Consider the following 27,826-nt stretch of genomic DNA (forward strand, 5'->3'; position numbering starts at 1 on the left):
ATAGATGCTAAATTATAATTTGTAAAGACATGTTTTGTAATTTAAAAAACGCTATCCACTGCACTACAAAAATTCAACAAGTAAGTGTGAATGTAAGCTGTGTCGTGTATTTTCACCCTGCCAAAAAAAAAAAAAAAGACATCAATGTGTGCTGCACCCACACCGACGCCCACGCAGGAATCCCCTGCTACCGCTGTGTCGGTCTGATGGAGAGTCCTCTAAAACAGTCCCTGCGTGATCTTGCTCACTGGGCCCCTGATGGCCCCTCATCTGGCTCTCAGCCTGACCCATAACACCCCCTGCCAAATGAACATATGCACTGGTGGAGGTGACAGCAGGAAATCTGCTACCAGCTTGGTATTTTTCTTTCCCACACAGGATGCAGGGCAATTGACAAAACATAGGAAAGGTGGCTCAAAGAGAGAGAGACTGGAGAGACGAACAGGAGAGAGACATGAAAGGATTTCATTTTTCAGCTGACAGATTCACATAAAAAGTCATAACTGAGTCAAATGAATATTTTTGACACTCACATTTTTATTTTTGGTACTTTGTCAGTATAAACAACCAAGAAACAGCTGCTAAAATGTATAAATAAAATACAAACATTTTACAAAGTTATGTACAAAATTGTCATCTGTTTTGTGGTTGGTGGCTTCATCTCCAGGGGTCAGTGCCTGTGGAAGTGAAAATAAATAATACATAATGGTAAAGAGCTGATTATTGTATTGTCCTTATCGTATCTACTCAACCAGTATAATTAATTTTCTCCGTATATTTCCTGTATCTGCTTACCTCTACTCTCCATCCCACACCAGATCTGGCACTCTTGTCTTGAGGAGAATCGATTTCGGTTTCCACCACATCCCCCGTACACAAACGGTCTGCATTTGCCTGAGTGCTGGTGGAAGTACCACAGCAAAATATACTCTGAACAGGGCCCTTCAGACATGGGCTCCAGGCACCGCTCAGTTCCTGAAACCGCATACAAGGGGAAAAAAAGGTCAAAGTGTGCCTACAAAACTAAATACTTCACATTTCACAAGCCTAAAATGTAGGATACACTGAAAAAATGAAGAAAAAAGAAGCTGGTTTGAGAAGATCACTGCAATCAGCCTCCGTGATTTATGGGTGATGACAAACACCGCGCTCTGGAAAACAAGTTATTTGTTGATATCACTTGAGGCCACTGGTTTAAGATTTGCCAGGCGTTATTTAAGATTATTAAAAGTACTTTATCTTCAAGAATTGAAGGGAAGAGCTAAACAGAGTCAACTGAAAAAGTAAACAGCTGCTGTACCTTTGAGACCTTGTTTACTCTGTTAGTGTAATTCAATCAAAGATAACTCTCAACAAGTCTAAAGTAGCGTACAGTTTCATTTAATGTATGTTTTTATTTAACATGTTTTGAAGGACAAATAGCACCATTTCACCTTTTTCTTCAGCTAATAATAAGTTCAGCACATACACTGCACAGTTAAAAAAAAAAAAAAGGTGGGACCTGGATTTAACTAAGTAGATTGCTAGGATCCTTCCATTGGATAATTACTGCAGTGATTGATATGTTTCATCTAGAAACAGGGTCTTTAACCCAAACCGATGCAGTGAGTAGATTCTCATTTCTTAAACACCATCAGTTTGGTGGAGAGCCTCATGATTGGACTGTAGACAAAAGAAAAAGGTCATGTGGTCTGTGGTCATGTGGTAATTTATCCATCATACCCAGTGCCGACAGTACAAGCCTTCAGCTGGTCAGATCTATGGTCAGCAGTGTTATGTGTCCAGAAACAAAACGTGTGTGACTTTTTTTTTGGCCAGGCAGTGTACACACACCAATCAGCCATAATATCATGAGCACTGACTGGAGAAGTGTTGATAATTTAGATTATTTTATTACACTGGGTTGGATATACAAGGGGGGGCTGAAAAGTTCATAGCCTGACTAAGAAGGAGTTATTCCACAGCAATGAAACTGTGCATACATTAAATTCAACCTCTCCTGATACTAATTGCATGGTTTCCTTCCAGATAAACCCACATTGGATTAATAATTTAGGACTTTGAAAAGTAGTACCAGAGACATTTGGTGAACCATCCGTGGCACTGTGGTCTTATCAAATGTCTGCAGAAAAAGGGGTTAGCCCCCAAGGACACTCATGCTGACATGGTTGCTATAGGGGATGATGCTCCAGCTTTATCAACTGTGCAAAATTGGGAAGCTGAATTCAAGAGGGGTAGGGAGAATGAGGGAGGGGTGAAAAGCAAGCATTTTAATGAAATGTCTGTAGTACTACTTTTCAAAGTCCTAAATTATTTATCTTATCTGGGTTTATCTGGAAGGAGACCATGCAGTTAGCATCAGGAGAGGTTGAATTTAATGTATGCCAAGTTTCATTGCTGCGGAATAACTCCTTCTTAGTCAGGCTATGAACTTTTCAGCCCCCCCTCGTATTAGGCGGCAAATGAACATTTAATCCTCGAAGTTGATGTGTTGAAAGCAGCAAAATGAGTAAAGAACTGAGTGACTTTGACCAGGTCCATATTGTAACGGTGATGACTGGGTCGGAGCATCTCCACAACAGCAGGTCTCGTTGGCTGTTCCTGGTCTGCAGTGGTTAGTACCGACCAAACATGGACTAAGGAAGGACATCCCAATCTGAGAACCACTGATCATCTGTGGGAGGTGTTGGACTAATACATCTGATCCATGGATGGACCTGCACAATATTAGACAGGAGGTAATAATGCTCTGCTCCATAGATGCTGGATTGGTTGAGATCTGCTTGTTGTTCTTTAGATACCTTTGGTTGGTACGAACCACCTTACACTGAAAATGAACAACAAGATCTGGACATGCTCTGACCAAGTGATTTGTCCATCACTACTTCTCCATTGTAAAAGTTGCACAAATCCATACACTAGCCCATTTTTCAGTTTCCAACAAACTTCAAGGGCTGAATGTCCACTTGCTGCCTAATATATCCACCCACTGACAGATCCCATTGGAATGAGATAATCAGCATTAAAATCACTTTGCCTGTCAGTGGTCAGTGTTATGGCTGACTGCTGTATGAGTGTTTGACTGTCCTGTCCTTCTGTCCTGGTACCATGGCTGGAGTTATGAAGTCAGAATCTTGTGTTAGCTGCTGTCCTAAAACTGCTATTCGCTTCAGCTGCATTTATTGTCTTCGCAAATGTCTCCACACACAACATTTATTACTCTGTCTGTCCATCCTGGAGGAAAGAGGATATTGTAAAGCCTTTTGAGGCAAATTTCTAATTTGTGATACTGAGCAATATAGGTATGATTGAACTGAACCAACCTGAAAAATTGAGAAAGACAGTTACCCAACCCTCCTCAGTTTTTGTAAATATCTAGGTAAAAACACTACACACCTATGATCTTACAGCTCCCAAAGGTACTTTCCAAAATGTCTCAAAACAAATAAACCTTTAATAAACATGTCTGTAAACTTAATGTTCATTTAACTCATTAACTTTTATGACAGTGATGCAATGTTTGTTCATTTTAATAATTATCACACTTGAGATCTTATTTAGCACATGGGAGTCTTTTCTTTTTGTGTTTTTATACAAAACATTTCCCCTTAGACACTAATACACATACTAGACAGAGATGTATTCTTATTAGTCCCTCCAACTTTGTGATCCAAACCAATTCTAGCAAATTCTAACTTATAGATGATACAATATTTTGGCAGAAAACAGACAGACGACTGAAAGTGAGACAGAGTGATGACAAACAAAAAGAGAAGACTAGGTAAGAAAAATGATGAGATGAAAACCTGTAGTTTTGGCCACTAACCCACCAGTGTTGGATCCAAACACTTGTCTTTTCTTCCTCTGCCCCCTGTCCACGGTCTCTTGCTGAAGAGAGTCTGGAAGCCAGAAACAACATTAGTTAAATGTTTGCATGTCGGTGGGTACAATCATTAGTGACTACGATGGGACCTATTTTCCTGGACCAAAACGTAATGAGTGCCCATGGTGTTATGGCTTAAAAATCCCATTCTGAGTTTGATCTTTGTTTGCTTTGGAAAACATGAAGTCAAATACAAAGCAGACAATGAAGAGAAATACTGTTTTTATTAATCAATTAAAAATGTAGTGGAAATACTTTGCTTCAGTGTTTTTATAATTGTGTGCATTAAAACAATCCTAATGCTGCTGTTCTATATGCAAAGACTCTAATTGATGAATAGACTGACTTTGACAGTGGGCAATGACAGGCTCGCTCTTTGATTACTTTTTCATTGTATTTACCTGAAGCAAGAAATACATTTAATTAGCACACAGCAAGCAATTTTTACCTCTAGGTATAATCACTAATGAGTCATATGAATAATTGTGTAATTTCTTGCTCGGTGTCAACTCTTTGTTTAATGTAGCAGAATACTACATACTTTTTGTTTTAGTGCTTTGAGAAAGAATAGTACAGTTCACAGACATGTGCACAGACAAGCACAGCATGTCAGACACATCATCAGGTACCAGGTGTAAGTGAAAGCGACACATACAACAGCTACTGTATTAATATTTAAAGTTGTTGTGCAAAGAGAGTTTTATAGTAACTGCACAAACATGTATAGTGTGCTCTGTTGTACTAATTTTTTTTTTTTTTACCTAGAAGTGAAAACATATAGATAAAACGTGGCACAATTACAGGGGTCAGAGGTCAACTTTCTAACTGCCACTGGAAAAAGGCAAACGTCATCAAGCATGGTATAAAGTCATTTTACAGTTTTGTTTCTTGAACCTACTAACCATAACTACAGTTCAAGTGTACCTGTACTGGTCATGCTTACTGCATTAACTGTTGCAAATTCAGTAAAATAATCACCATAAATGCACCACACTGGACCTTTTTATCCTTGACCACACTAGCCACAGGGTATTGTCATCAGTTGGCCGTCCATCTATCTGTCTATCTGTCTGTCTGTCCGTGTGTGCAAAAACTTTGGCATGCACCAGTGGTTCCCAACTGCGGGGGTGCAGCAGACAGTCAACAACAATGATAAGGTGAGGGGAGCTCACTTTCACTTTGTCACAGCTTTATCGACACATCCTCCACATACAGGTCCATCACGTAACTTGTAGAATTATGTACTGAGGCACAGATTGAGGCCCGTGAGTGGGGTGGGTGTCCAGCACATCATCCGTCTGTCCATCTGTCTGTATGTGCAAAAACTTTGGTATGGGCTGAAGGCTGAGGGTTTTCAAGTGCGCACCCATTATGTTTATTACTTGAATTACAGGCGTGGGCAGTACTTATGGAGAGCAGCCATTGCTGACCAGGGGTGACGTACCAGCGTTGATTCCTGGTGATCGAGTGCAAATGAACAAGCATCAGTCAGTCAGTGAGACTGAGTAGAAAGCACGAGTTTGTGCTTGTTGTTTCAGGAGCCGTAAGCTTCGCATCACGCCGTTGTCCTAGGGATGTGACCCACCCCATAATGTGTCATCTTAGACTGGTGTCTGCTGCACACCGGTCAGAGACCAGTCTATCGCAGCCCAGCTAATCGGATAATACTACAAGGTTTCTTCACTACCGGTGCTAGAACAGCCAATGAAGGAGGCAACATGTCGCTGACCATGCCTGACTGACGGACGAGTGACTTAGTACTCGCACATACTTGTCAAAAGGCCATGACTAAAGTTACCTTACGGAACCGCTAGTATTATACGTGATCTTTTGAAATCGCTAGCAATCAAAATTCACCATAGGTACCCTTTAAACTCTCTGTCAGAGAAAATGCATTTTATTAATATACTCAAAGGCTGTATTTGACCTGACCTGCTTGTATTGGATCTATTTAACAGAAGAAAGATTAAAGACCACCAGGTACCTTATTATTAGGTTCCATATAAAACAGTTGAGACTGGTATTACTTTGTGGGAAAAAAAAATTGCCTTGGCATTTTTAGAGAGAAAATAGTAAGTCTATGGGAGCCAAGCCTTTTTGGAGCTAATCCCAGAGGCCAACAGCTGTATTATTTCTGCAGTGGCTTCACTTTAGAGCTGCGGTCCAAAGTGGAAACTAGAGATGAAGTTGAAGATTCCATCCAACCTCATACCCCCAACCCAAACCCTCACCTACAATGGCCGCAAAAAACACACAAATTCCTTGTTACAGCCATTCTTATTAGGGGGATATTAACAAGGGTCCATACTCAAATATTGTGGGTGATGCCAATGTATCTTATTGCTCGACTATAAAATTGAATATAGAAAAATTGGTTCATATTTATAGTCCACAAGTTTATTTTGAGATATTATAGAAACATGGTGGACTGTGTGAACAGTCATCCACTCTCTATGTGGATAGAAATGAAATAAATCTATCCCAGTTCTACCACTACATCCTTGCAAGGCCCTTTCTGTTTCACAAACTGGATCCTTAAGAGATAGATTTCATCAAGATTTAGTAACTATAACAAAGTGAGGTGTCCTTTACAGAGTTTATAAGTGTAGGTGATTCTATTGACTTGATATATTTGTTCTTTTTGATTAATGAGCATTGTCCCTGTCAAATAAAGTAATAAATGAAATGAAATTATGGAGAGCATTGTTGTTTATCTAATGGTATGAGCCAAAAGAATCTCCATTTCAGTATCAGACAGCCCACTGTGTTGTTTACTTTGCAGTTTTATTTGGACAAATATAACCATTGAACAATGACACAGATTTGGTCAGATGTTAAATACTTGTTGTAATAAAATCAAGATATCCTGATCATCTGAGGGTTTAATATGAGCTGTTTTCATGTCTCTGTGTTATACTGTGATTCTTATAATTACCAGTGTGGTTTGGTGATGGCTCCGTCTCTTCAGTCACAGAGGGAGGAGTGGTCATTTGTGTCTCCTCCTCATCTCCATGTCTTTCCTCTTTCATGTCCTGAGCTTTTCCTTCTGTCTCATTTTCATCAAAACTAGGGGCAAGGGATATTTCTGCATTATGTGGCTTTTTTTTACTGTCACCCACTGCCATTGTTCCATCAGGATCCACAGACTTCACCATGAACTTGTACTCCAACCCTGGAATCATAGGCAGAAGCAAAAACACATGTTGTTTCTTTCTGAAGTTTAAAAGACAATAATTAAAACACATTTTCAAAACAACAACACAATACATTGCCACAGGAAAAGGGTTGCTGTGATGATTTGGTCAGTATCATTCACCAAACTTGTCGTAGTAGTATTCAAGCACACGCTGTTTTGCTGTAATCCTTTTTTTTTTTTTTTTTTTTTTTTACAAATAGCCTACAACATAAGGCGTCATGTCAGCTGGATGTTTGAGAAGCAAAGTGTGTTTCTCAGACTTATAATAATCTGACACCAAAGGGAAAAACATCATGTACAGAATGCCTTACTTTTATCATCAAATAAACTGCAGTAAATGTACTTCCATCTATATAAGCACCCTTCTACTCTTATGGTACTCACTGTGCAACAGTGTTTTTCAACCTTGGGGTTGGGACCCCACATGAGGTCACCTGGAATTCAAATGGGGTCGCCTGCAATTTCTAGTAATTGACAAAAAATCTGAATAAAAACTTACTAATAAAAAATATATGGTGAGTTAATAGAGACAATCCCAATCCATAAAAGACATGACAAACTCTGAAGCTGAAACTGAAGCACTGTGGTACTGTTTATCTTTCAAACGTTCATCGTGGTCGGTTTCAGATGCTGCAGCTCTTTCATAATTCACAGTTTGAGTTATTGTTTGTTCAGTATTAATTGTCAGTCTTGTAAATCCAAGCTGGACTGACTGTACATATCCTGACCAAGGAAAATAAAATTCTCACTTTGTGCAGTAATCTACACCTGGCTTTTCTGCCTCTGTCCATAATAATATACATTATATAGACTAAATGTCATCTAAAATTAATGTTTATTTGCAACATAGTACAGTGAACTTTTACATGATCAAAAACAAGTTAATTTTAGCAAAAAAAAGTCTCTGTTTTGAATGTTTGAGGTCGCCAGAAATTTGTGATGTTAAAATGTGGTCACAAGCCAAAAAAGGTTGGAAACCACTGTTTTACAATGTGTCTCATTCATCAAACATTCACCAAAGACTCACATTCACACACCAGTGAAACAGTCACTGGGTGCAACCTGGGGCTCAGTGTCTTGCTCAGGGACACTCTGCCGGTCTCCAATGGTTGGATGAGAACCACTAAGAAACAACTTTTACAGTCAAAGAAAGTGATAAAAGCTAGAAGCACTGTTGTTGTTTTCACCACTAGATTTAGCTCTAAATGAAATGGAATCTGATGGTGAAATTGCAGTGGTTCCACATGGGTGAGTTTATGAGGCTTATGAAAGTATAAAATTATTATGTGACATTATTATCTTTGCTAAATTCACCATTTTTCGATTCACGGTTCAGACTAAACTGTGACAGTTCTGACCTCGTTTGGACAATTCCAAACAGATGTTTCCTGCATCTATCGACAACTCAAACTGTACAGAAAACAGTGGTGATATGTGTTGTTACTGGCTGGCTGTTTTCATCTAAAAACAGAGCTAAGTTAACAGAGCCATAATGTAAACTAGAAGCACTCGGAGAGCGCAGACCTCCGCCAAGGCTGATCAGTGGCCCCCCCCGTGGGCCCCCCCACCCCCGATCACCACCAAAATTTAATCATTTCTTCCTTATCCCATTTCCAACAAACCCTGAAAATTTCATCCAAATCTGTCCATAACTTTTTGAGTTATGTTGCACACTAACGGACAGACAAACAAACAAACAAACAAACAAACAGACAAACAAACAAACAAACCCTGGCAAAAACATAACCTCCTTGGCGGAGGTAATGATCCATTTCTGCAGCATATGAAGATTTTAAGACAGTGTTATTTTGCTAAAAAGTCAAAACAAGCAGCTATGAGTTTTAGTTTAATTGATTGATTACGTTCGTCAAGTCTTCCATTCCAAATGTTAAGAGTTTTTCTTTTGATCAGACATGTTGAGAGATGTTTTTCATTTTTATTCTTATTTATTTATTTATTTATTTATTTTTACCTGCTGATGGTTTCGGCTGTAGCTTCAGCCTTCATCAGATTTGTCAAATGCTTCCTTTTTAGCCACGTCACACCAGGAAGCATTTGACAGCTCGGATGAAGGCTGAAGTTACAGCCTTCAGCAGGTAAAAAAAATATCTTTCCTCAATTCTATATGTTTAATCACAAGAAAATCTCTAACATGTACCATGATCAGCTAAGTATTGATGGAATCTTCTACAGCTCTTTATGAAGTCATGACTCGTAACTATATAAGAAAAAGAATTCTGTTCCAAATTTCTACATTAATTTCCAGATATTATGTAATTATACTTAGATTGTTACTGGTATCTTATTAAGATAATGTGTTTTTTCTTGGTAATTCCGGTGGAGTTTCATTGTATTTACATAAATGTTATTAGTGTATTTTTACACTAACACTAATACAAGGTAAATCTCAATAAATAGAGGACAGAAAAGGAATTGGATATCCAGATTTCAGTTATTGGCAACAAAACTGGAAAAATACCTCGAGACTCAAGGACTGTGGCAAAAAGGTTGACAGCAAGAAGAATTATCCCTTAAGTGTCCTGTGAGTGGAGAAGATTCTTGGTGAGGCGTCCCACTTAATGGCTGTCTCGTGAATGGCTCTACTCATGATAGCACCCTGGTGTGTGTTCCTCTGAGAGAACATAACAGATGGCACGACACACACGGGTGCCATGCCACTGCCACAGGAGCTCCACAATAAACAACCACACACACACACACACACACACACACACACACTCTCACACACACACACACACACAACATGCCGGCCTATATTTACTCTCAGATGAACACACACACAGTAGACCACAGAGGAACATGTACTTACCACACTTTTCAACCACCTCCTGCGTGACGAGCTCCTTCACTTCATTAGCCTCAAGACAGAAAAGTCTAAGTTGTTAATTCTCTTCCTCAGGTTGTATGAACATTGTATACATACACTGTGTTTGTGATTATGTTGAAGTGTGTGATCAATATGTACCGAAAGCCCAGGCTCTCCCTTCTCCCCTTTTGCTCCACCAATCCCCAGTTCACCCTAAAGGAAAAACACATTGGCACATTATATTATATATGCATATCTGTTGGACAACAATCTGGACCCAGGAAGACAACTGTGACGCTAACTGACATCCAAATAAATTAAAAATACATTTTGGATGTTGTTCTTCTGACACCAAAATTACCAGTGGATGTGAAGATATGCAACATGTTATTCATGCTTATGCTGTAGTTGTTCGTAAGTACTCTACTGTACTCTGAGTATACTATATGGACAAAAATATTGGGACACATCACACCTACAGCTCATAGGCTTTCTCCTGATGTCAATAATTATCACAACAAACATCAAATTCATATTTCTTTATTCTATTTTTTCCTCCTGAATGACAGTTGGATAAATCAAATGGTTATTTGTGGATTATGACTAATATTGCTGGTCAGAACATGACAAATATTTTAGAAATTTGAAGATAGAACATTTAAAACAATTATATTGCTACCAAAAAAAATCAATATTGAGAAAAATTAAGTAAATGCAAATTCTGAAGCATTTTGTAAGTGTAGATGACAATGTAAGCAGAATTAAGTCTAAACACAATTGCAAAATATTTATTGCAAGAAGATTTATTGCAAAATAAAATATAGTTTATTATGGCATTTGTCATTATTGTTTTGTAGGCCCTGGTTAAAAATGAAACCCCTTTACTAAATGTGTCCTAATCTTTGGTCCATATTGTATATATTGTACATAGATCTTCCTCTTAATATAGACAGAAAATTCCATTCTGGTGTTCAGTGGTGCTTGACCTTGGAATGAGATTATTGATTGATTGATTCATTGTCCATTTATCTATCATTTTTCATTTATTTGCCGTAAATATGTTTTCCCTTTGAATGTTTTTTTTTTCCTTACTCAAACTAAGGGCCTAAGGACAGAGGGTGTTGTATTGTATCAGACTGCAAAGCCTATTATGGCAAATGTTTCATTTGTGATGTTGTGTTATAAAGATAAAACTAGCTTAATTTGACAAGTGTTTTTAAAAAATAAATCCAAACCCCAGTCAGCATGAACAAGGCATACAGAAATTTCTCAGTGAAAAGTACACACTTATGGAAATTCCACCTGCATCTGCAACATTTCTAACATTTCTAGAAGGTGCTCTATATTTATAAATGTCTTTTTAGCACATTATTACTTCACTGATAGATGATAATGTAGGAACTACAGGAACTCAGCAAAGACAAACATGTGAAATGCAGATTACAGTTACATGAAACATGGGCATCGATGTGCCTTGGCAAACAATGCAGTCATTTAGAAATAAACCATCACTGAGACATGCAAAGAGAAACATAGATAGACAGGAAAGTGTTTGTGTTTGTGTGTGGGTTTGTGCATAACTCTCACACTCTCCCCTCTTAGTCCTGGAGTCCCTGGTTCCCCCTTCTGACATGGCTTTGACCTGCCTCTCCTTCCCTTGTCTCCCTGTGAAAAAATTAAAAAAGTCACATAAAGAAAACATACCCGCCAAACATTCCATAAAAACCACTGGCCCCTGCCCCTCCATCTTTACTGTTTTACCACTATGAATCACAGATTCCTCCCAATTAGGGTACATCCTTGGAACATCCTCATTAGAGATTTCCAGCCAGTTTCCGTCAGCACTGAGAGACTGGTAATTGTAGCTGAAGGGAACTAATTGAGTAAGATATTACTTGAAAGCTGCTGACAGAAATAGCCTTCTATGCATTTGTGTGTATCTGTAGGACAGAAGCAGACATGGTGATAACTGTAATCAAGTTCATCTCATCCCTCTGTCATTTGTTTTCTGTCACATTTCAGTTTTCTCCTCCTCTGAGTTGGATTTGCTGCTCACACATCCAGATGGTTGGTGTTTATTGTTGGTGTATCATATTGACCTGAGTGTTTAATGGCTACCATGAAGCTAAAATGTGAACATGATCAAAGTATGAGAGAAAACCGACCACATTTATTGCACTAGTGCCAAGAAAAGTTTTGCAACTCTGTCGTAATCATCAGATGGAGAGTTCAGTTGTACCTCAGTGTTAGATAAACACATGGTTATCCTCTGGCTGCACCATTCAATTAAACGCTTGTAATTAGGCATGTTGGTGGGTGGTTAAATTGTATAAATCACAGAAGCAGTGATTCACATTCAACACTTCTGTATCTTCAACTACTTTACATTATTATTATTAAGACAGAAGTATCGAGTGTTAATTATCTCATTTTTTGTGTGTACATATTTATTGTTTACAGATATTACTCTTAACATTGCTTTCATAACCAAATAATGGCCTAAATATGTCACTATCTGGACACAAAAGACATAATTTTGCCAAGTGCTACTCTGTTAATGTTGTTTATGAGTCTATCCATCTCAGCCCAGCCCAGCCAGATCTGACAACGTCAGGAGGAATCACAGATTTTACTGTAATGTGCGTGTGAAACACATAGAGTTGACAATGTCTGCTGGTGTGTGAGATGTCATTAAAATATTATTCAAAGCAGTTAGTTAGGGAGAACACCATATCACAACTTAGGCGTTAGATGGCAAATTATTAATGTGTTAATGTGAAATAATGACTTAGTGGAACAGTTTGATACTATAAACAGGGTGAACAGTACACATTTTTGTTCAATTTTCTGTTACATTCATCAGCATAAAAGTATATCTTCATTGCAGCTTTCAAAGCACTATCTCCTATATGTTAAAGAGGTTTGTGTACTTTAGGCCCTGGATTCCCACGAGGTCCTGGAAGTCCTGGTGGTCCCTCATTTCCAATACTTCCTGGACTTCCTGCTGAGCCCTTAAACCCTGGGAAACCTGAGAAACCTCCTGAACCCTGTACGGATATAAAGCCAGTATATGTAAGAATGATTTATTTATATATTTAATTTATTTCTCAAAATGTAAAGACAACATAAATATATATGATGAGCATTTCATGTAACCAACCTTTTCCCCTTTTTCACCTGGATCTCCATCAGCTCCATTTTTTCCTGCTTCTCCCTTATCACCCTGAAGCATCAAGTCAAAGTAAAATATGTTTGTTGAATAAAAACAGAGAAATGCGTAGACATGTGGATGTGTATTACCTTGCGCCCTGTATGTCCATTTAATCCAGGGACACCAGGGGTTCCATGGAAACCCATGTCTCCCTATTTTGGAAAGAAACAGCATTTAGTTGTAATTAATACAGGTTGAAGACATGATTTTTTCAGATGTCTCTGTTAGATAATATAGGATTTTAGTGCATAAAGATGAACTGTCTTATGATTACCTTTTCTCCATCCAGGCCTGGACTTCCAGTGCGTCCTGGGAAGCCTCGATATCCCTGTGAATACATGTAACTCTCAATACAAAAACCCAGAGAAACAATGAACAAGAAATTCAATCTGTGGGACTATAAAAAACAACTATAATAATGAAAAAAAGTGTGAATAATAACTGCATTAGCCAGGCCTTTACCTTTTCCCCTTTCTCCCCTTTATCTCCTGGTAACCCTGGTTCTCCTGAATCACCCTGTTAAAGCAAAGCAAACTCAGCAAGTTGAAAACCATTCAGGTTGTTCTTTGTACTGATAAAATGAAAAGGATCATGATTTGTTACCTGACTGCCCTTCTCTCCATGAAGTCCGAGGTCTCCTTTGTCTCCTTTGGCTCCATCTACCCCATCATCCCCATTGCGACCCTTTAATCACAAAATCCAAGTACCTCAATGTAATATTGACTTTTGTCCCCCAAATATTGCATATTCTCAATGTTTGAGGTTTTACCATCACTCCATTGAGTCCGGGCTCCCCTGCTTCTCCCTGTGGAAAAGAGAAAGAAACACTGAACTTCAAAAAAAAAAGAAGAAAAAAAAAAGAAGAAGTTGTGTTTATGCAAATTAACAAATCCAGATTGGCCCTTTACCAACCTTCTGGCCCACTGGACCTCGTGCTCCAAATCGCCCCAATGCACCTTTAGTGCCTGCATCACCTTTTAGACCCTTTAAAAACAGTTTTAAATACTATTTAAGAACAAATGCATTGTGGTTAACAACAATCTGAACACCAGTCAACCTGTGTGGAGACTTAATCATAGCATATTTGACACTACTATTGAAGACATCATATATGCTGTTGAGTTTTTCAAGGTACTGTGCTGAACTCAGCTTATGAAAAGCAATGATTGTATACTATTTCAACATATTTGCATCAATATACCTTGACTCCAGGGGGACCATCCTCTCCCTTTTCTCCTTTATCGCCATCAAAACCAGGTGGGCCTCGCTCACCCTGCATCAAACCAAATGATAAGGGCATTTTTACTCAGGTGACATGCAGTAAAATTCATAAAGCCATTAATATAATAACAAGAAAAAGAAGATCTCACCGCGTCCCCTTTGGAGCCTTTAAAACCACGTGGTCCTTGGATCTGAAGCACACTCCCCTGTGGGAAAAAATTTACATTTTAGTGTCAAATCAAATAACAACAAACTCAATTACAAAATAATAAATGTAAATTTCCATGGATATATATGAAGCCATGCATCATATTGTTTGTACTGTCTTTGGCTTCATATGAAAAACAATCCATCTTTTCAGAAACATTGGTAAAATTGTGCATTGACTCGGTTGTAATAAGCAAATCAAAACCCCCATACCCTTTCTCCTCGTACTCCAGGCAATCCACGGTCACCCTAAAAATGACAATGACAATCTTTACAAAAATTACTTTACAAACATGAATATTTCAGGAAAATTGCATTGATAGTTCTTCTGTTGGAAAATGTGCTGAACTCACATTAACATACAGTACAGTTAAATATACTGGAGCTTTCATAAAATGCCTTCGATCTACACACCTGTCTGAGGTTTAGTGGTGCTTCGATGTGTGTGATAAATAACTCATATGTGGATGCTTCAGTTGTGACAGTTGAGTAGAAACAAACAAACATGAATCTACTCTGCTGGATAACTGGCATCACTCCTCTCAATATGACCTGGACCAGCTGACACATCAAAATGAATGGGAAACAGATCCCTCAAACATCACATCACACTGCTCACACAAACAGTCAGGCATGATTTTATGAATATCAAGTATGTGCACAAAGTTCACTGAGATTTAACCCATAAAGACCCAAAACACCCACCGGCAACCAAGACCATCTACTGATCTAAACTGTTTAATACCTGTTGATCCACTAATTCTATCAACACATGGAAATAATTGGTGTAAAATGCAGTTTGTCATCTTTTCATGGTCATCAGATATGACCCATTTGGACGTTCAGAGGCTCCGTAGTGAACTTGGAAACACCATCATCTTCCACAGCATTGAATTCAAATGATTAAACTAGTGTTTTAAGGGTTAAAATCCTGGTAACTGTTGAATGTTTGGTAGTTTTGAGCAGGGGGGAAGTTGTTTAAGAGATTTATAAAATTAAAAAAAAAAAACAAGAAAATGTTGACATATGATGATTTTATAGTAGTTTTTGTGAGTGTATCTGTTTTTGTCCACGAAGGTCACTAGTGTATAGTAAATTTGAGGAGGGCATAAGGGTTAGAAAACATTGAGAGGAAGTATATTTTGTATGTTTGAGATGCATCCATAATGCTGAAGGTTAGATGAACGTTCTTGCTTAATCACATTAAATATTGGTTAATGCTTCATTGTTTCAAGACTGTTCAGTTTTACAGTGAACCTTTCAATGTACCTATGGAATGAGGTGGAATAGGACAAAGTTATGTGACAAAAGAGCTTACCTTTTCACCTTTATAACCACGCAAGCCCTTAGAACCCTGAGAGTGAATTTAAAAGGATTTTGTCTCAATATATATATATACACTTTAAGCTGGTCTCAAATAAAATTCTCTAGTGTTTTCCTTACAATGTGTCCGGGGATTCCTTTATCACCTGGTGGCCCTTTTTCACCCTAAAATAAAATATACAGTCATGTTATTATTCATTACAAAACAATATAACCCAAGATACTTATATACAGTCGCAGAAAAAATTATTAGACCATCAAAAGCCACTGAAAACAATGGTTATGCAATCAAGTACTAACTCCTGTGTGTATCATGTGACTAAAACAGACAGAAAAGAAAACGTGTAATGCCTAAAAGCACTGTTTTTGTCAGTACAATGCCATAGCTATTGATGAAAGAACTGAAGTGATTTTGGTTATTATCAAGAAAACATGAAAAATGGATAGATATCACCTCTGAAATTATACTCTTTTTTTGAGCTATTTTTGTTGTTATCATTATATTTATCCAAACAAATGTACCTTTAGTTGTACCAGGTGTTAAAATGAACAATGGTATGATAACTTTTTCCATGACTGTACATTACAAGCAAAAAAACAACACACAGTCCATGTTATCATATGTAGTAATAGAGGTTGTCCAGCTCACCTTTCGACCTGGGAAACCAGCTAAACCTCTGATACCAGGTTCCCCAGGAATACTGTCACCCTGAAGACAACAGAAGAGACTTGATAAAATAAGACCCCCTTTAATACTCAGAAGTAACAGAAATAACAAAAAGCCATGACATTTGTAAACACACACTGAAGAGGGAGAAAAACAGTAATTTCTTTTTTGCTTAAAACATGAAAACAACTGCATATTCATGACATCGAAATGCTACTGAAATAATATATTTTACTTGTACCTTTTCTCCTTTTACTCCAAGTACTCCAGGAGAACCCTTCAACAGAAAGAAAATATGGTTAACCAGGATTTCTCAAAAAAAAAAAAAAAAAAGCAATAAAAGAAGTGGAATTCCAGTCAAAACATTAGTGTCTAAGTAGGGCTATCAAAATGAACACGTTAACGTGGATTAATCCATCATCATGATTAATCTGATTAATAATTTTAACACAATTAACCCATCTACAGCACAGAATGACTCTGAACGTCTCTGCCAACACATCTGGGCCAGTTTGTCCAAGTAGAGTTAGTGTTGCACATGAACAAATGAGCAGTTGATCCGGCAGTGACAGGCAGCAGAACCAACCCATAAAGATGGAAGATACTAAACGGCATGTTGGCCCTCGGGATGGAAATATGAGAACAAAACAAACCAAGATGGAACAGTTGTTTCAAGTTTGTTTTGTTTCAAGTTGTTTTGTTGAAATTGTTGAAGGTGTTTAGAAAACATGTTAAGTGCACATATATATTTCCTTCTTCCTTGAGTCTGTTTGCTCATGCAAAATGAAACACAATGAATATAGATTAAAAATGAATATGTAATCATGATTAATTGAAATTAATCCACAGCAACCCTGTAATTAATCTAATTTAAAATTTTAATCGTTTGACATCACTATTTCTAAGATAGTGTTAATTTATGCTTCAGGACAGAAAACAAAACAAAACAAAAAAAAGAATTCAGTCAATCCATCTTTGTATTTCTTTACTGGAGGTCCTGGTTCTCCTTGAGGTCCAGATGATCCAGGTGAACCATTCTTCCCTCGTTTCCCTCTGTCTCCCTGCATCAACACATAAAAATATCCTCTTAGCATGGAATAAACCCATGTATATTATACATTAATATCAAACATTAATTCAATTATGGTACAGAACACTCATACATTTTCACCCCAGGGTAAGTTAAATAATAACTTGACATGCATAACATGATGATGTACCTCTCGTCCTGGCTGTCCTGGGTCTCCTGGGGGACCCCTCAGGCCTGGGGAGCCCTGGATGCCTGTGTTGCCTGGGATGCCTTGTATTCCCTGAGCACCTGGGGGTCCGGGCTCACCTGGTTCCCCCTGAGGCAACGCAACAACAAAGAGGACAATGGAAATGAAATATGGAGAGAGATCAAATGCTTGGCAGACAATCATACAATTAAAGGCCACTTGTTTTACGTCATGTTATTATTTGCATTTTCTATTACTTTTGAGTAAATTGCTTTCAAATGAAGTCCTTGCCTTTATCACCTAATACACTCGTACACAATTCTAAAAGAGTGAGTGAGTCACTGAGCCAATTAAATTCCTTAAATTAAAATTGTGATGAACAAAGTCAATCAAAGAGAGAGCGATGGAAAGGCTGTGGGGGTTAATTGGTTTAGTAGGGATATTATAAATAAGACATCGCTTTAAACTTGAAAAGGAAGAAGGGAGCAAAATTGTACCTTCTGCCCAGGAGGTCCAGCCTGCCCCTCCGGCCCTCTATGTCCGATGCCTGGCTCTCCCTGAAAGCAGACAGAGGAGATGAAACTTACAGGGCTCACGATAAGAATATAAAAGAATAGAGCACATCACAGCTTAGCTTTCAAAGAAGACTTCATTCACCTTTTGTCCTTTTTCACCAATTTCACCCTGAATTGTGGACAAAAACAATATATTTCAGTTAGAAAGCTGGAGCTTGACACATTTTTTAAGGCGCCAAAAGAAACCAACATAGAGGAATTTAATATTAAAAGCACAAAAGAATAAGCAGGCTTGTCGGCATGTTTAACAAGGGGAATTATTAATGACTGCTTTAATCTACTGTCTCACAGCCAAACAGAAATAGAGCAGAGGGGACATCAAAGCTCTGGACTCAACAGGCTCTTCTGACAGCCGAGACGGGAGAGACGAGTCCTCCCTGAGCTCTGATGTCATTTACTGATGCAATGTGGGTAGGCGGGGAGAGCAGCGATGATATTTTTATGAACCGGTGGCACATTTCATGTGGTGACTGTCATTTTTCGTTTGTGATCTGAGAATGATGATGATGATTTTAATTAGTATAATCAGTGGGTTGTTACTTGTGACTCAATGAATCTTGACAATGGGCAGATATGTTTCAAAGGGCCGATTCACACGAAAGACAGAACCACACAGTCCCTTCTAGAGCTAGAGCTACATATTCAACCACGATTTCATCCAGTCATCCAGTTTACGTGGCTAGGTTACATATGCCTTCCTCTTGCACAATACAAGGATCTTAAAATAGTCTGTGAACCATATAGTAATGAAAAATGACACTTATGACAGCATCCACAGGGGCCGTCTTAGTCTCTGTGTGTGGTAGATTTTTGTAAACATGTGTATTGTAAACATGTATTAAAGTAGGTGGAAGGTTTAAAGGTCTAGTTAATTCCTGTATTTTACTTATATAATGTAGATAATTTACAAAATACTTCACATAGTATTTAAATACTTGCTGACAGAATCTTTACAGAACTTTAACACTAATAATAACTGCTGAATCGGCTTCTGGCTTTCATGTGTATCTTTCTAAGCATGTATTTCTGGATTCTGATTGGTTATGTAGGTATTCTGATAGGTCAGTTGGGCATCAGGACTTGGGAAGTGTGTTTATAGTGTAACATGTGAAGTTGGGTAATAATGTTTGATCTGAAAAGTTAATCCATCTCCCTTATGCTGATTCTTTTCATCAACAACAACTCATCACCACCTACTGAACCCACATATTACATCAGTATTCAATTATTAAAGTTTGTCAACTGTAATTTTTCAATGTTACAATGTTACAAACTATATATTTTTTGGCAAATACTGTATGATTATATACTTCACTGCTTCACAAAAAAGTCCCACATGCACATATTTCGTTGGATCCCCTTTAGCTTTACAGGACACTTTTGCTGCAGCATCCTGCTTATTTATTAACATTTTTTACATCAATAGCTGCATTAACCCCTAAAGACCCAGTGTTACTTTTGTGGTAGTTACAAAATAAATTTTTCTCTCTATATAACCTTTATTAAGTAATTTATCACTACTTACTATAATATTATCCTCTGTATTTTGCATTTTTTCAATAAAAATCTGGTATTTTCCCATATTTAATTGACTTTATTTTTTGTTCATAAAAGTTCAGATTACAGTTAATTGTCATCATATCAGAAACAGAGAAAAATGAAGAAACTGTGACTTTTCAACTAAATTTATAATTAAATTAACATAAACCAAGTGTCTCCATCCACTGTCACTGATCCTACTCCATGGGTTTTACTGGTGAATCAATGTTATTGAAGATGACGGTGCTTCCGCAGTAACTACAGAGCCTCTGAACGTCCAAATGGGTCATATCTGATGACCATGAAAAGATGACAAACTATATTTTATGTCAATTATAACATGGATTGATAGGATTAGTGGATCAGAAGTTATTAAACATTTTAAAATGGTAGATGAGTTTGGTAGCCAGTGGTTGTTTGGGTCTTTAACCCTTTCATGCATAGTGGTCACTACAGTGGACAGCTATTCTACAGCTGTTCTCTTATATATTCATGAGTTTTGTTGTTTTAGTTGCAGATCAGCCAATACAGAGGATGTTTACGCACCATCCCATACACTGCAGTTCATACCATTATTGTAATTTTGCTGGGTTTTTTTTTTTTTTGGATCAATTTTTTTAAAATTTATTTTCATTGTGAATCTCCAAAACTACAATATACAAAAAAGAAAGAAATTCAAATTTTATGATACAAGATTTTGTGACACACAAAGCCCCCCCACCCCCAGAACCAATGGTGACCCCATGCCAACCCAAGTAACTTTGCTGTTCTTGATAAGCCTGATCTGCAGTAACATGTTTGAGTGTAAATCAATTGTTACTAAAAATTGCGAATATAATAAAAACATCAGATTAGCTGCACTAAAAATGTTTTTATTTCATAGTTTTCACACAGTATAACACTTTCTGATATTGTGTTTTAAATACATGTTTCTTTGCTTCAAAAATTAAACACATGGTATCCAGCTGAGTGGACATTTTTGAAACTCTATAAAAAAAAAAAAGGTTCATTAAAAAAATTCAATCATATTGCTTTTTCATGCCTAAAGAGGAATAAAAACACTCAGGAAAAAAATATTGACTAAGGTTCTCATAATTCATGCATGAAAGGGTTAATGGGTTCATTTTTTTCCCAAAGGTCTTGTGCTGATGATGGTAGAGTCAGACCACTGTACTACATCGTATCCAACACATCCCAAAGATTCTCAGTGGGGTTCAGGTCTGGAGTCTGCAGTCTCCAATCCATGTGTGAAAATGACGTTTACTGCTCCCTGAGCCACTATTTTACAAGTCCGATGAGCCCCATGACTCCTAGCATGTCCAATCTTTATACTCCTGCGCAAATGAGAATCTACTCACTGTAGTTTTTGCAGCTCAAACAAATCTATCACTTTGCTAATCATCCAATGGATGGCCTCTATTTGCACAGCTACGTCCAGGTGGAGATAGTTTGCATCTTTCGTTCCAGTTTTATTTACTATTTATTTAATAGTTAAGTTATTTATTAACTTTAATTTACTTAATTATTTGTTACATTCTCTGTGTTTAGAGCACTGGTCTCAAGGCTTCAGGTGTAACCACGAGAGTTTGCAAAATAATGACTATAAATTGTTCTATATGATTACCAGTGTATGTTAGTCTCATTCATATTAGCTTTGAGCCAATAGGAACTCTGAAATGATTGAGATCTGTCACATCAATCTGTTAGAAATCATTCATTTCACTCAGGGCACAAACTATTGTTGTTGCTGCTTAGGAGGCTTATAGGCCAGCTATCAAACGCATGCATGAAGAAGTATTTTCTGAAATAACAGGATTAATTACCATGAGATGTGTTGTAACACTGTTATCCTTACTTCTACTATGATTTCTTCAATGTAATATAAAAAAAAAGCAATAAGTTAATTACATGAGTTGAAAGACTGGTCATTTTTAATATCTAGTCCTATCAGGTTTAAGTCTGTTTTGTTACTGTGTGTTTTCGAAACACTTCCATTCATCTACTTAAAGTATGAATGATATGGCGTCAAAATGAGGCCAGATAACATTGTAAATGTACATGTAGTATTGTAGGCGCAAGTGACGTGTTGTAAACCAAAAATATGTATTTCTTTTTAAAAATGCTCCTACAAACCCGTTTTTTTTTTTTTTTTTTAACCCTCTGTTTATTGGTTTCTGTTATTTTTTAACATATATAAAAAAAGTACATAGTTCCGACGTATGATACAAAAGTCCAACACACAGACAAACAACAAACGGAACAAATCCCCCCTCCCCTGGCACACATTCCCTCCAAATCACAGGAAGGATAAAAATAAACAAATAAATAAACAGTAAATAAATACAAAATAGAAGTACAAAATTTCCACTTTAAATGTTACAAACAGAAAAAAACAAAAACAAAAACTGTATATCAAAATACTCAGTCAAGAGAAACATGACAGATTGCACCATTAACATAGATCAGAAAAGGAGTACATGTCTTTTCAAAAGTGTTCGAGGCTCCAGCTAACGGCAAACAAATTTTTCCCAGTTTGAGAAAATAAAGTACTTCCTTGATCCATTTTGAGAGGGTTGGTGGAGAAGAGGATTTCCTGTTTTTTGGTTTTACAAAACTTTGTCTGCATTCACTAAACTTTTCTGTGGTTACAAAACATTCTGGCCTCTTTTTGACGTGGGAGCGTGGCTAGATGAGAGTGGTGTTATTAATAATGAATAATAATTCTAATAATTAATTAATAATAATTAATGATAAGTGGTGTTAATTTAAGGTGAAATAGACATACAGTGGCACTTCGCAATTGCTCCATTGTAGTGAATGAGGTAATGTGTGTCCATCACCACTAATATTGCTTCCTGTCTGGACCAGGTCTGGACACACTTCTCATCTAACCACGTCAAAAGGAGGCCAGAATGTTTTGTAACCGCAGAAAAGTTTTGTAAATGCAGACAAAGTTTTGTAAATGCAGAAAGTGTTTTGTAAAAGCAAAAAACAGGTTTGTAGGAGCAAAATAAGTCTTATAGGTGCATTTTTAAAAATAAATATATATTTTTGGTTTGCAAAACATCACTTATGTTTACAATACGCCACATACGTCTACAGTGTTATCTGGCCTCATCTTGACTCCATAGAGGCTGTCAAACTGAGCACAAATATGTATTTTAAAAAAGTACATAAGTGGTGTTAACATGATTTTGTCAGAATGAAATAAGTCTCACATATTTACGCTGAAAAGACTTTCTGTGTAGATTTAATCAGACAAATACAGTCATGTTACAGCTATGGGAGGGGCTTAGAAAGTCTGTCTCTTATAAAGGGTTCCTGCCGCAAAACGTCTGAGAACCTCTAGAGAATGTTAACACGAAACTAATTGAGTTTTAATGAGTAGGTTTGATGATAACCATGTTTAGTTTAAGGTTTCAGTGCAGTTACCTTTGGTCCTGCTTTTCCATTTTCTCCTGGTTGTCCCTAGTGAACAGGAAATATAAAACAAGTCACAGTCAAGTCTTTTGAACTCCTAACAAGCATAATGCCAGAGTAATTTATGATGATGGATGTGCTAATATTATGGTTGTGTCCTTGCCTTTAGGTAAAAATACTCTGGAGGGTAGGGGTAAGGTTGTCCAGTTTCGTCATCATAACCCTCCCCTCTCTCCCTCTCCATCTCCTCCCTCCTCCTCTCCCACTCTTCTCTCTCTCTCTCCTGCTCGGTCCTCTCCCTCTCTATGTTTTCCTTCTCGATCCTCTCTGCCTCTCTCTCCTTCTCCAGCTCCTCTCTTTCTCTCTCCATCTCCAGTCTATCTTGTTCTCTCTCCTTCTCCAGGCCATCCACCTCCTCGTCTCCTTCCTTTTCCTGGTCTATTTCCTCCTCTGTTTCCCAGTTGTAGTCTCCACTCCTCTCCTCCTCCTCAAACACCGGATCATAGCCTGTGTCTGGATATTGATCTGGTTCTACTGCTTTCTTGTTTTCTACTCCCCATTCCTCGACTTCATCTGCTTTGCCTACTTCATCTCGGGTTTCGACATAAATTTCTCTTTTCGTGTCACTGTATCTGTGGCCCTCCTTCCTGTTTTGTCTCCCACTTCTGTTATATGTTTCAAGGTTAGGGTTTTCTTGCTTCCTCTTCTGGAAAAAGACATGAAAACGATATATCATCAGTGGCATCATCTTAATCTGGATAAACACTTATGACTCTTTTCTTTATTAAAGGGACAATATGTAATATTTCTACTTCATAATCTTTAAACAGTGTGCAAAATAAAGAGCTCTGAAGTTGTGCCAAATTTGCCGATGTATTGGATTATAGACATATGAACTGAATATATAATGGATTGTCAGATCAATGTGACCACTAGGGGGAGTAGTGACTCACTTTGTTCTCTTTTTCTGAGGAAAACTAACTCCATAGGGGATTGACCAACTCATCAGAAAGTGATGAGATGGAATGAGAATCACTAAAAAACAACTTTTAGAATTTATGCTGAAGCTACCAGCTGAACTTTACATAATAGGATGGTGCAAATGGATTAATTTCTTTAAAAACAATTAATGTGTGGTTTGTCTCATAGTCCTGTCAAATGCTATATATATGAACTGCTGCTCTAAAAATGTTATAAATTAGGTAACTTGATTGATATTTCATAACTGTAACCTAAATTATCATTAATATTAGATTGTGACTATTATCTGCTGCTGAATGTTGTTTGTTATATTCTGTATGACAAAATGATAAATAACAAATAAAAACTAAGTGTCAAAAAAATAAAACTTTTAGAACAGGGGTGTCAAACTCATTTTAGTTCAGGGGCCACATCCAGCCTAATATGATCTAAAGTGGGCCGGACCAGTAAAATAATATAAATAATAGGATAAAAGAACTTATAAATAACGTCAACTCCAAAGTTTTTTTCTCTGTTTTTGAGTGGAAAAAGTCAAATTCCGTAATGAAAATGTTTACATCTACGAACCGTACTTGAACATAACATGAACAAATATGAACCTGAAAATTCTTTAGAAAAATAAGTGCAATTTTATCAATATTACGCCTTAGTTTATCATTTATACATATGCATCACAACTTACAGATCCCAATGGATCTACAAATATACAAAACATTTAGTAAGAGGCAGAATATTATTAAAATTCCACTTACTTCTCTTAAGAAATTTCAGGTTATTCACATTTTTTATAAAAGGCTAGTCTGTAAATGTAAACATTTTTGTGTAATTTTACTTTATTTTACACTACAACAAAGAGAAAAATTTGTAGTTTTCATCATTTATAGGTTATTCTGATAGTATTTTACTGATCTGACCCACTTGAGATTGAATTGACCTAAAATGATTCGAACATCCTTGATTGTTGATATCCTCAGTGTAATTTCTGCATTTCACAAATTCATCCCAGGGGCCAGATTGGACTCTCTGGTGGGCTGGTTTTGGCCCCCGGGCCACATGTTTGGCACCTGTGATTTAGAGTTAAAGAAAGTGATACAAACTAGAAGCACTGTTGGTGTTTTCACCACTGGACACAGCTCCAAATGAAAATATTACAGTTTGATGCTGAAATCAGTGTTTCTTCTGCATGGGTGAGTTTTATTATGAGGCTTAAGATGATGTACATTTATTATGTGATGTTATTATGTCTGCTAAGCTAACATAGTTATAATGTAAACTATCAGCTGAGGAAAACATGATGATACTATAATATAGATGTGTGTAAATAATGAGCATTATACTTTATTCAGTGAGGGATACAGTCTATGGATATACAGTGCTGTTTCAGTGATAATGGGGGAAGTACTAAGTGTGTTCTGGAACATGAGTATCAGTACTACATATGACCCCTTCAGTGACTACAGACTTACATTCCAGTTGTCATAACCTCGAGCTCCAGAGGACAGATACTGGAATTAAATTAAGAGTCAAATTATACATGTGATGAAGTGTAACCAACAAACTGCATTTTTATATTTTCTGAAATGCAATGAGTCACTTGAAATATCATTGTGTAAGAAAAAGTACTTTTTGTGCTTCTTCAAATCGGTTTCTCCCACCTGGAGCACCTGGCATGAATACCTAAAACATAACATGAAATTATTTTGTATCGCTATTACTACTTTTGATTTTTGTCTTAGATAAACCTGGGTGAAACTTACCACTGAATCAGGCCAGTGGACACTTTTCCTCACCCTGATGAGAGGCTGAGGTACCTGTTAAGTACCACAAAACTTTCATGAGCTAATTTATTGCAGCAGTTATCCTTTCACATCTATTAACCAGCTAGATCATGTATGTAAATTGACTTGAATGACAGTAAAAACACAGGAAAGAAAGACACAGACAGACAGTTATTTTCAACATTTTTACTGAAGGATACATGCATAGAGAGGTTACACACAGACAAAATGATGTAACAACAGGGAAAAATTTCACCAGTGAAAAGTGTTTGATGTGGTTACATTACTGGACAATTCTAGTATCTTTATATTCTTATTAATATTATTGGTATGTAAGGATATTAACCCTTTAAGCGCCAAAGTCGCAATATTGTGACAAGCAACATAACTGAATGAAACAGACAGGTTTTTGAAATCTTGAATTGAATATATTGGGGGAAAAAAAGGCATCTAAAGGGTTATCTAAAAGATTAAAAGCAAAACAAAATATTCTTCCATGTTTCAATAAATAAAATATGCAGCAACTTGACACAAGAATGTGGGCAAATATATGAGAAAATTCGATGTCTCATTATTATGATCTTTATTTGGAAAATATGAGAAAAGCTTTTAACTTAATAAATAAATTAGGAGTCATCAACAAGATAAGACCACATTTGTGTTTACACTGAACAAACTGACGAATGACAATAAGTGGACATATTAACAGTGGTGACTGATTTTGTAAAAAATATCTCTATCCAGAAATGTCCCAATACAAGGCGTTAAGTTTGTTATGGCCGTGGCTTTGTGTGACATCTTCGCTGTGTAAAAAGAAGTCCTCCCTCATGAAACGTTGGTCAGGTTCAGGATAAGCTGCTTCTCACCAGCAATAACTTCACAGTTTAATCACACTCTCCATGTAGTGTGTTTTCTTATGAAAGCTTACAACTCTATAGTCACAGTTTCTCAGGATTTAAGAGACGTCCTGTTTAAAAAAAAAAAACATGAGAAAAACAAAGTATTAAAAAAAACTCGTAAATCATTCCTACGGACTACACTAGTAATCTACTCATTCCCATTTAGACAATCGTGCTCAAAGCATGCTGCTCAATACTGCTGTCCTGTCTCATGCTTTGCCATTGACATTCGTTCACTGTAAAACATGTGATAGCACCGTATGTTTCCATTCTTATATCATTCACATCAGACAAACGTGCACTTTATGCACTGGTGAAATTTTCAGAAGGTGAAAAAGAAAAAAAGGTCTTCAAACTGATGCAAAGAGCATACTTTATGTTACTTAAAGCAAAGAGTCTGTGAAGAGGTAAAGTCTAGATTTGTATTCACACTCTTCATCATTTCAGCCCTTTTGTGTTAAGTGTAAATGAAGGAGCTTTGCATTCAAAAGCATGCAAAATATTTAGTAACATTCAGTTAACATTGAAGCCTGTGAAATTTATAATCAGGTCTTTACCTTGTTTGGTTCCTCTGCTGAGACAGGCGGTGTGGGAAGAGACAGTTCATCCTGTTTTATAACATAAATAATAAATATCACAGTGAAACAGCACTTTGAAGACAAGACTCTAATAGATCTGGTTCACAGTATGTTGAGCAAATATTCTTACATAGTACACCCTAAAACAGTGGTTCCCAACCTTTTTTTGGCTTGTGACCCCATTTTAACATCACAAATTTCTGGGGACCCCAGACATTCAAAACAGAGACATTTTTTGCTAAAATTAACTTGTTTTTGATCATGTAATAGTTTGCTATACTATGTTGCAAATAAATATTAATTT

The 27,826-nt window shown here is 37.0% G+C and overlaps 1 protein-coding gene across 5 annotated transcripts in view; it reads right to left on the bottom strand.

Moving 5' to 3' along the window:
* Nucleotides 1–523: 523 nt before the first annotated feature.
* The window catches only part of col7a1l (collagen type VII alpha 1-like), a 78,646-nt gene continuing 51,343 nt past the window's right edge, over nucleotides 524–27,826 (bottom strand). For 3 of the 5 annotated variants that reach the window (XM_030150311.1, XM_030150312.1, XM_030150310.1), the window contains 32 exons: nucleotides 27,502–27,552; nucleotides 26,025–26,078; nucleotides 25,891–25,944; nucleotides 25,734–25,772; nucleotides 23,450–23,992; nucleotides 23,299–23,334; nucleotides 18,410–18,436; nucleotides 18,250–18,309; nucleotides 17,756–17,881; nucleotides 17,525–17,596; nucleotides 16,777–16,812; nucleotides 16,518–16,577; nucleotides 15,989–16,033; nucleotides 15,864–15,899; nucleotides 14,759–14,794; nucleotides 14,488–14,544; nucleotides 14,319–14,390; nucleotides 14,030–14,101; nucleotides 13,887–13,922; nucleotides 13,721–13,801; nucleotides 13,580–13,633; nucleotides 13,392–13,445; nucleotides 13,207–13,269; nucleotides 13,067–13,129; nucleotides 12,837–12,953; nucleotides 11,494–11,571; nucleotides 10,066–10,119; nucleotides 9,910–9,958; nucleotides 6,819–7,055; nucleotides 3,831–3,899; nucleotides 796–975; nucleotides 524–677 (listed from right to left, as the gene is read on the bottom strand). In XM_030150311.1, the coding sequence (XP_030006171.1) occupies nucleotides 658–677; nucleotides 796–975; nucleotides 3,831–3,899; nucleotides 6,819–7,055; nucleotides 9,910–9,958; nucleotides 10,066–10,119; nucleotides 11,494–11,571; nucleotides 12,837–12,953; nucleotides 13,067–13,129; nucleotides 13,207–13,269; nucleotides 13,392–13,445; nucleotides 13,580–13,633; nucleotides 13,721–13,801; nucleotides 13,887–13,922; nucleotides 14,030–14,101; nucleotides 14,319–14,390; nucleotides 14,488–14,544; nucleotides 14,759–14,794; nucleotides 15,864–15,899; nucleotides 15,989–16,033; nucleotides 16,518–16,577; nucleotides 16,777–16,812; nucleotides 17,525–17,596; nucleotides 17,756–17,881; nucleotides 18,250–18,309; nucleotides 18,410–18,436; nucleotides 23,299–23,334; nucleotides 23,450–23,992; nucleotides 25,734–25,772; nucleotides 25,891–25,944; nucleotides 26,025–26,078; nucleotides 27,502–27,552 (2,631 nt within the window). In that variant the 3' untranslated portion in view covers nucleotides 524–657. The remainder of the gene's footprint in view (nucleotides 678–795; nucleotides 976–3,830; nucleotides 3,900–6,818; nucleotides 7,056–9,909; nucleotides 9,959–10,065; nucleotides 10,120–11,493; nucleotides 11,572–12,836; nucleotides 12,954–13,066; nucleotides 13,130–13,206; nucleotides 13,270–13,391; nucleotides 13,446–13,579; nucleotides 13,634–13,720; nucleotides 13,802–13,886; nucleotides 13,923–14,029; nucleotides 14,102–14,318; nucleotides 14,391–14,487; nucleotides 14,545–14,758; nucleotides 14,795–15,863; nucleotides 15,900–15,988; nucleotides 16,034–16,517; nucleotides 16,578–16,776; nucleotides 16,813–17,524; nucleotides 17,597–17,755; nucleotides 17,882–18,249; nucleotides 18,310–18,409; nucleotides 18,437–23,298; nucleotides 23,335–23,449; nucleotides 23,993–25,733; nucleotides 25,773–25,890; nucleotides 25,945–26,024; nucleotides 26,079–27,501; nucleotides 27,553–27,826) is intronic. The other 2 variants (XM_030150314.1, XM_030150313.1) reach the window with 2 other exon arrangements.

Source organism: Sphaeramia orbicularis, chromosome 12 (assembly GCF_902148855.1).
Source record: "Sphaeramia orbicularis chromosome 12, fSphaOr1.1, whole genome shotgun sequence".
Classification (NCBI taxonomy): Eukaryota; Metazoa; Chordata; class Actinopteri; order Kurtiformes; family Apogonidae; genus Sphaeramia; species Sphaeramia orbicularis.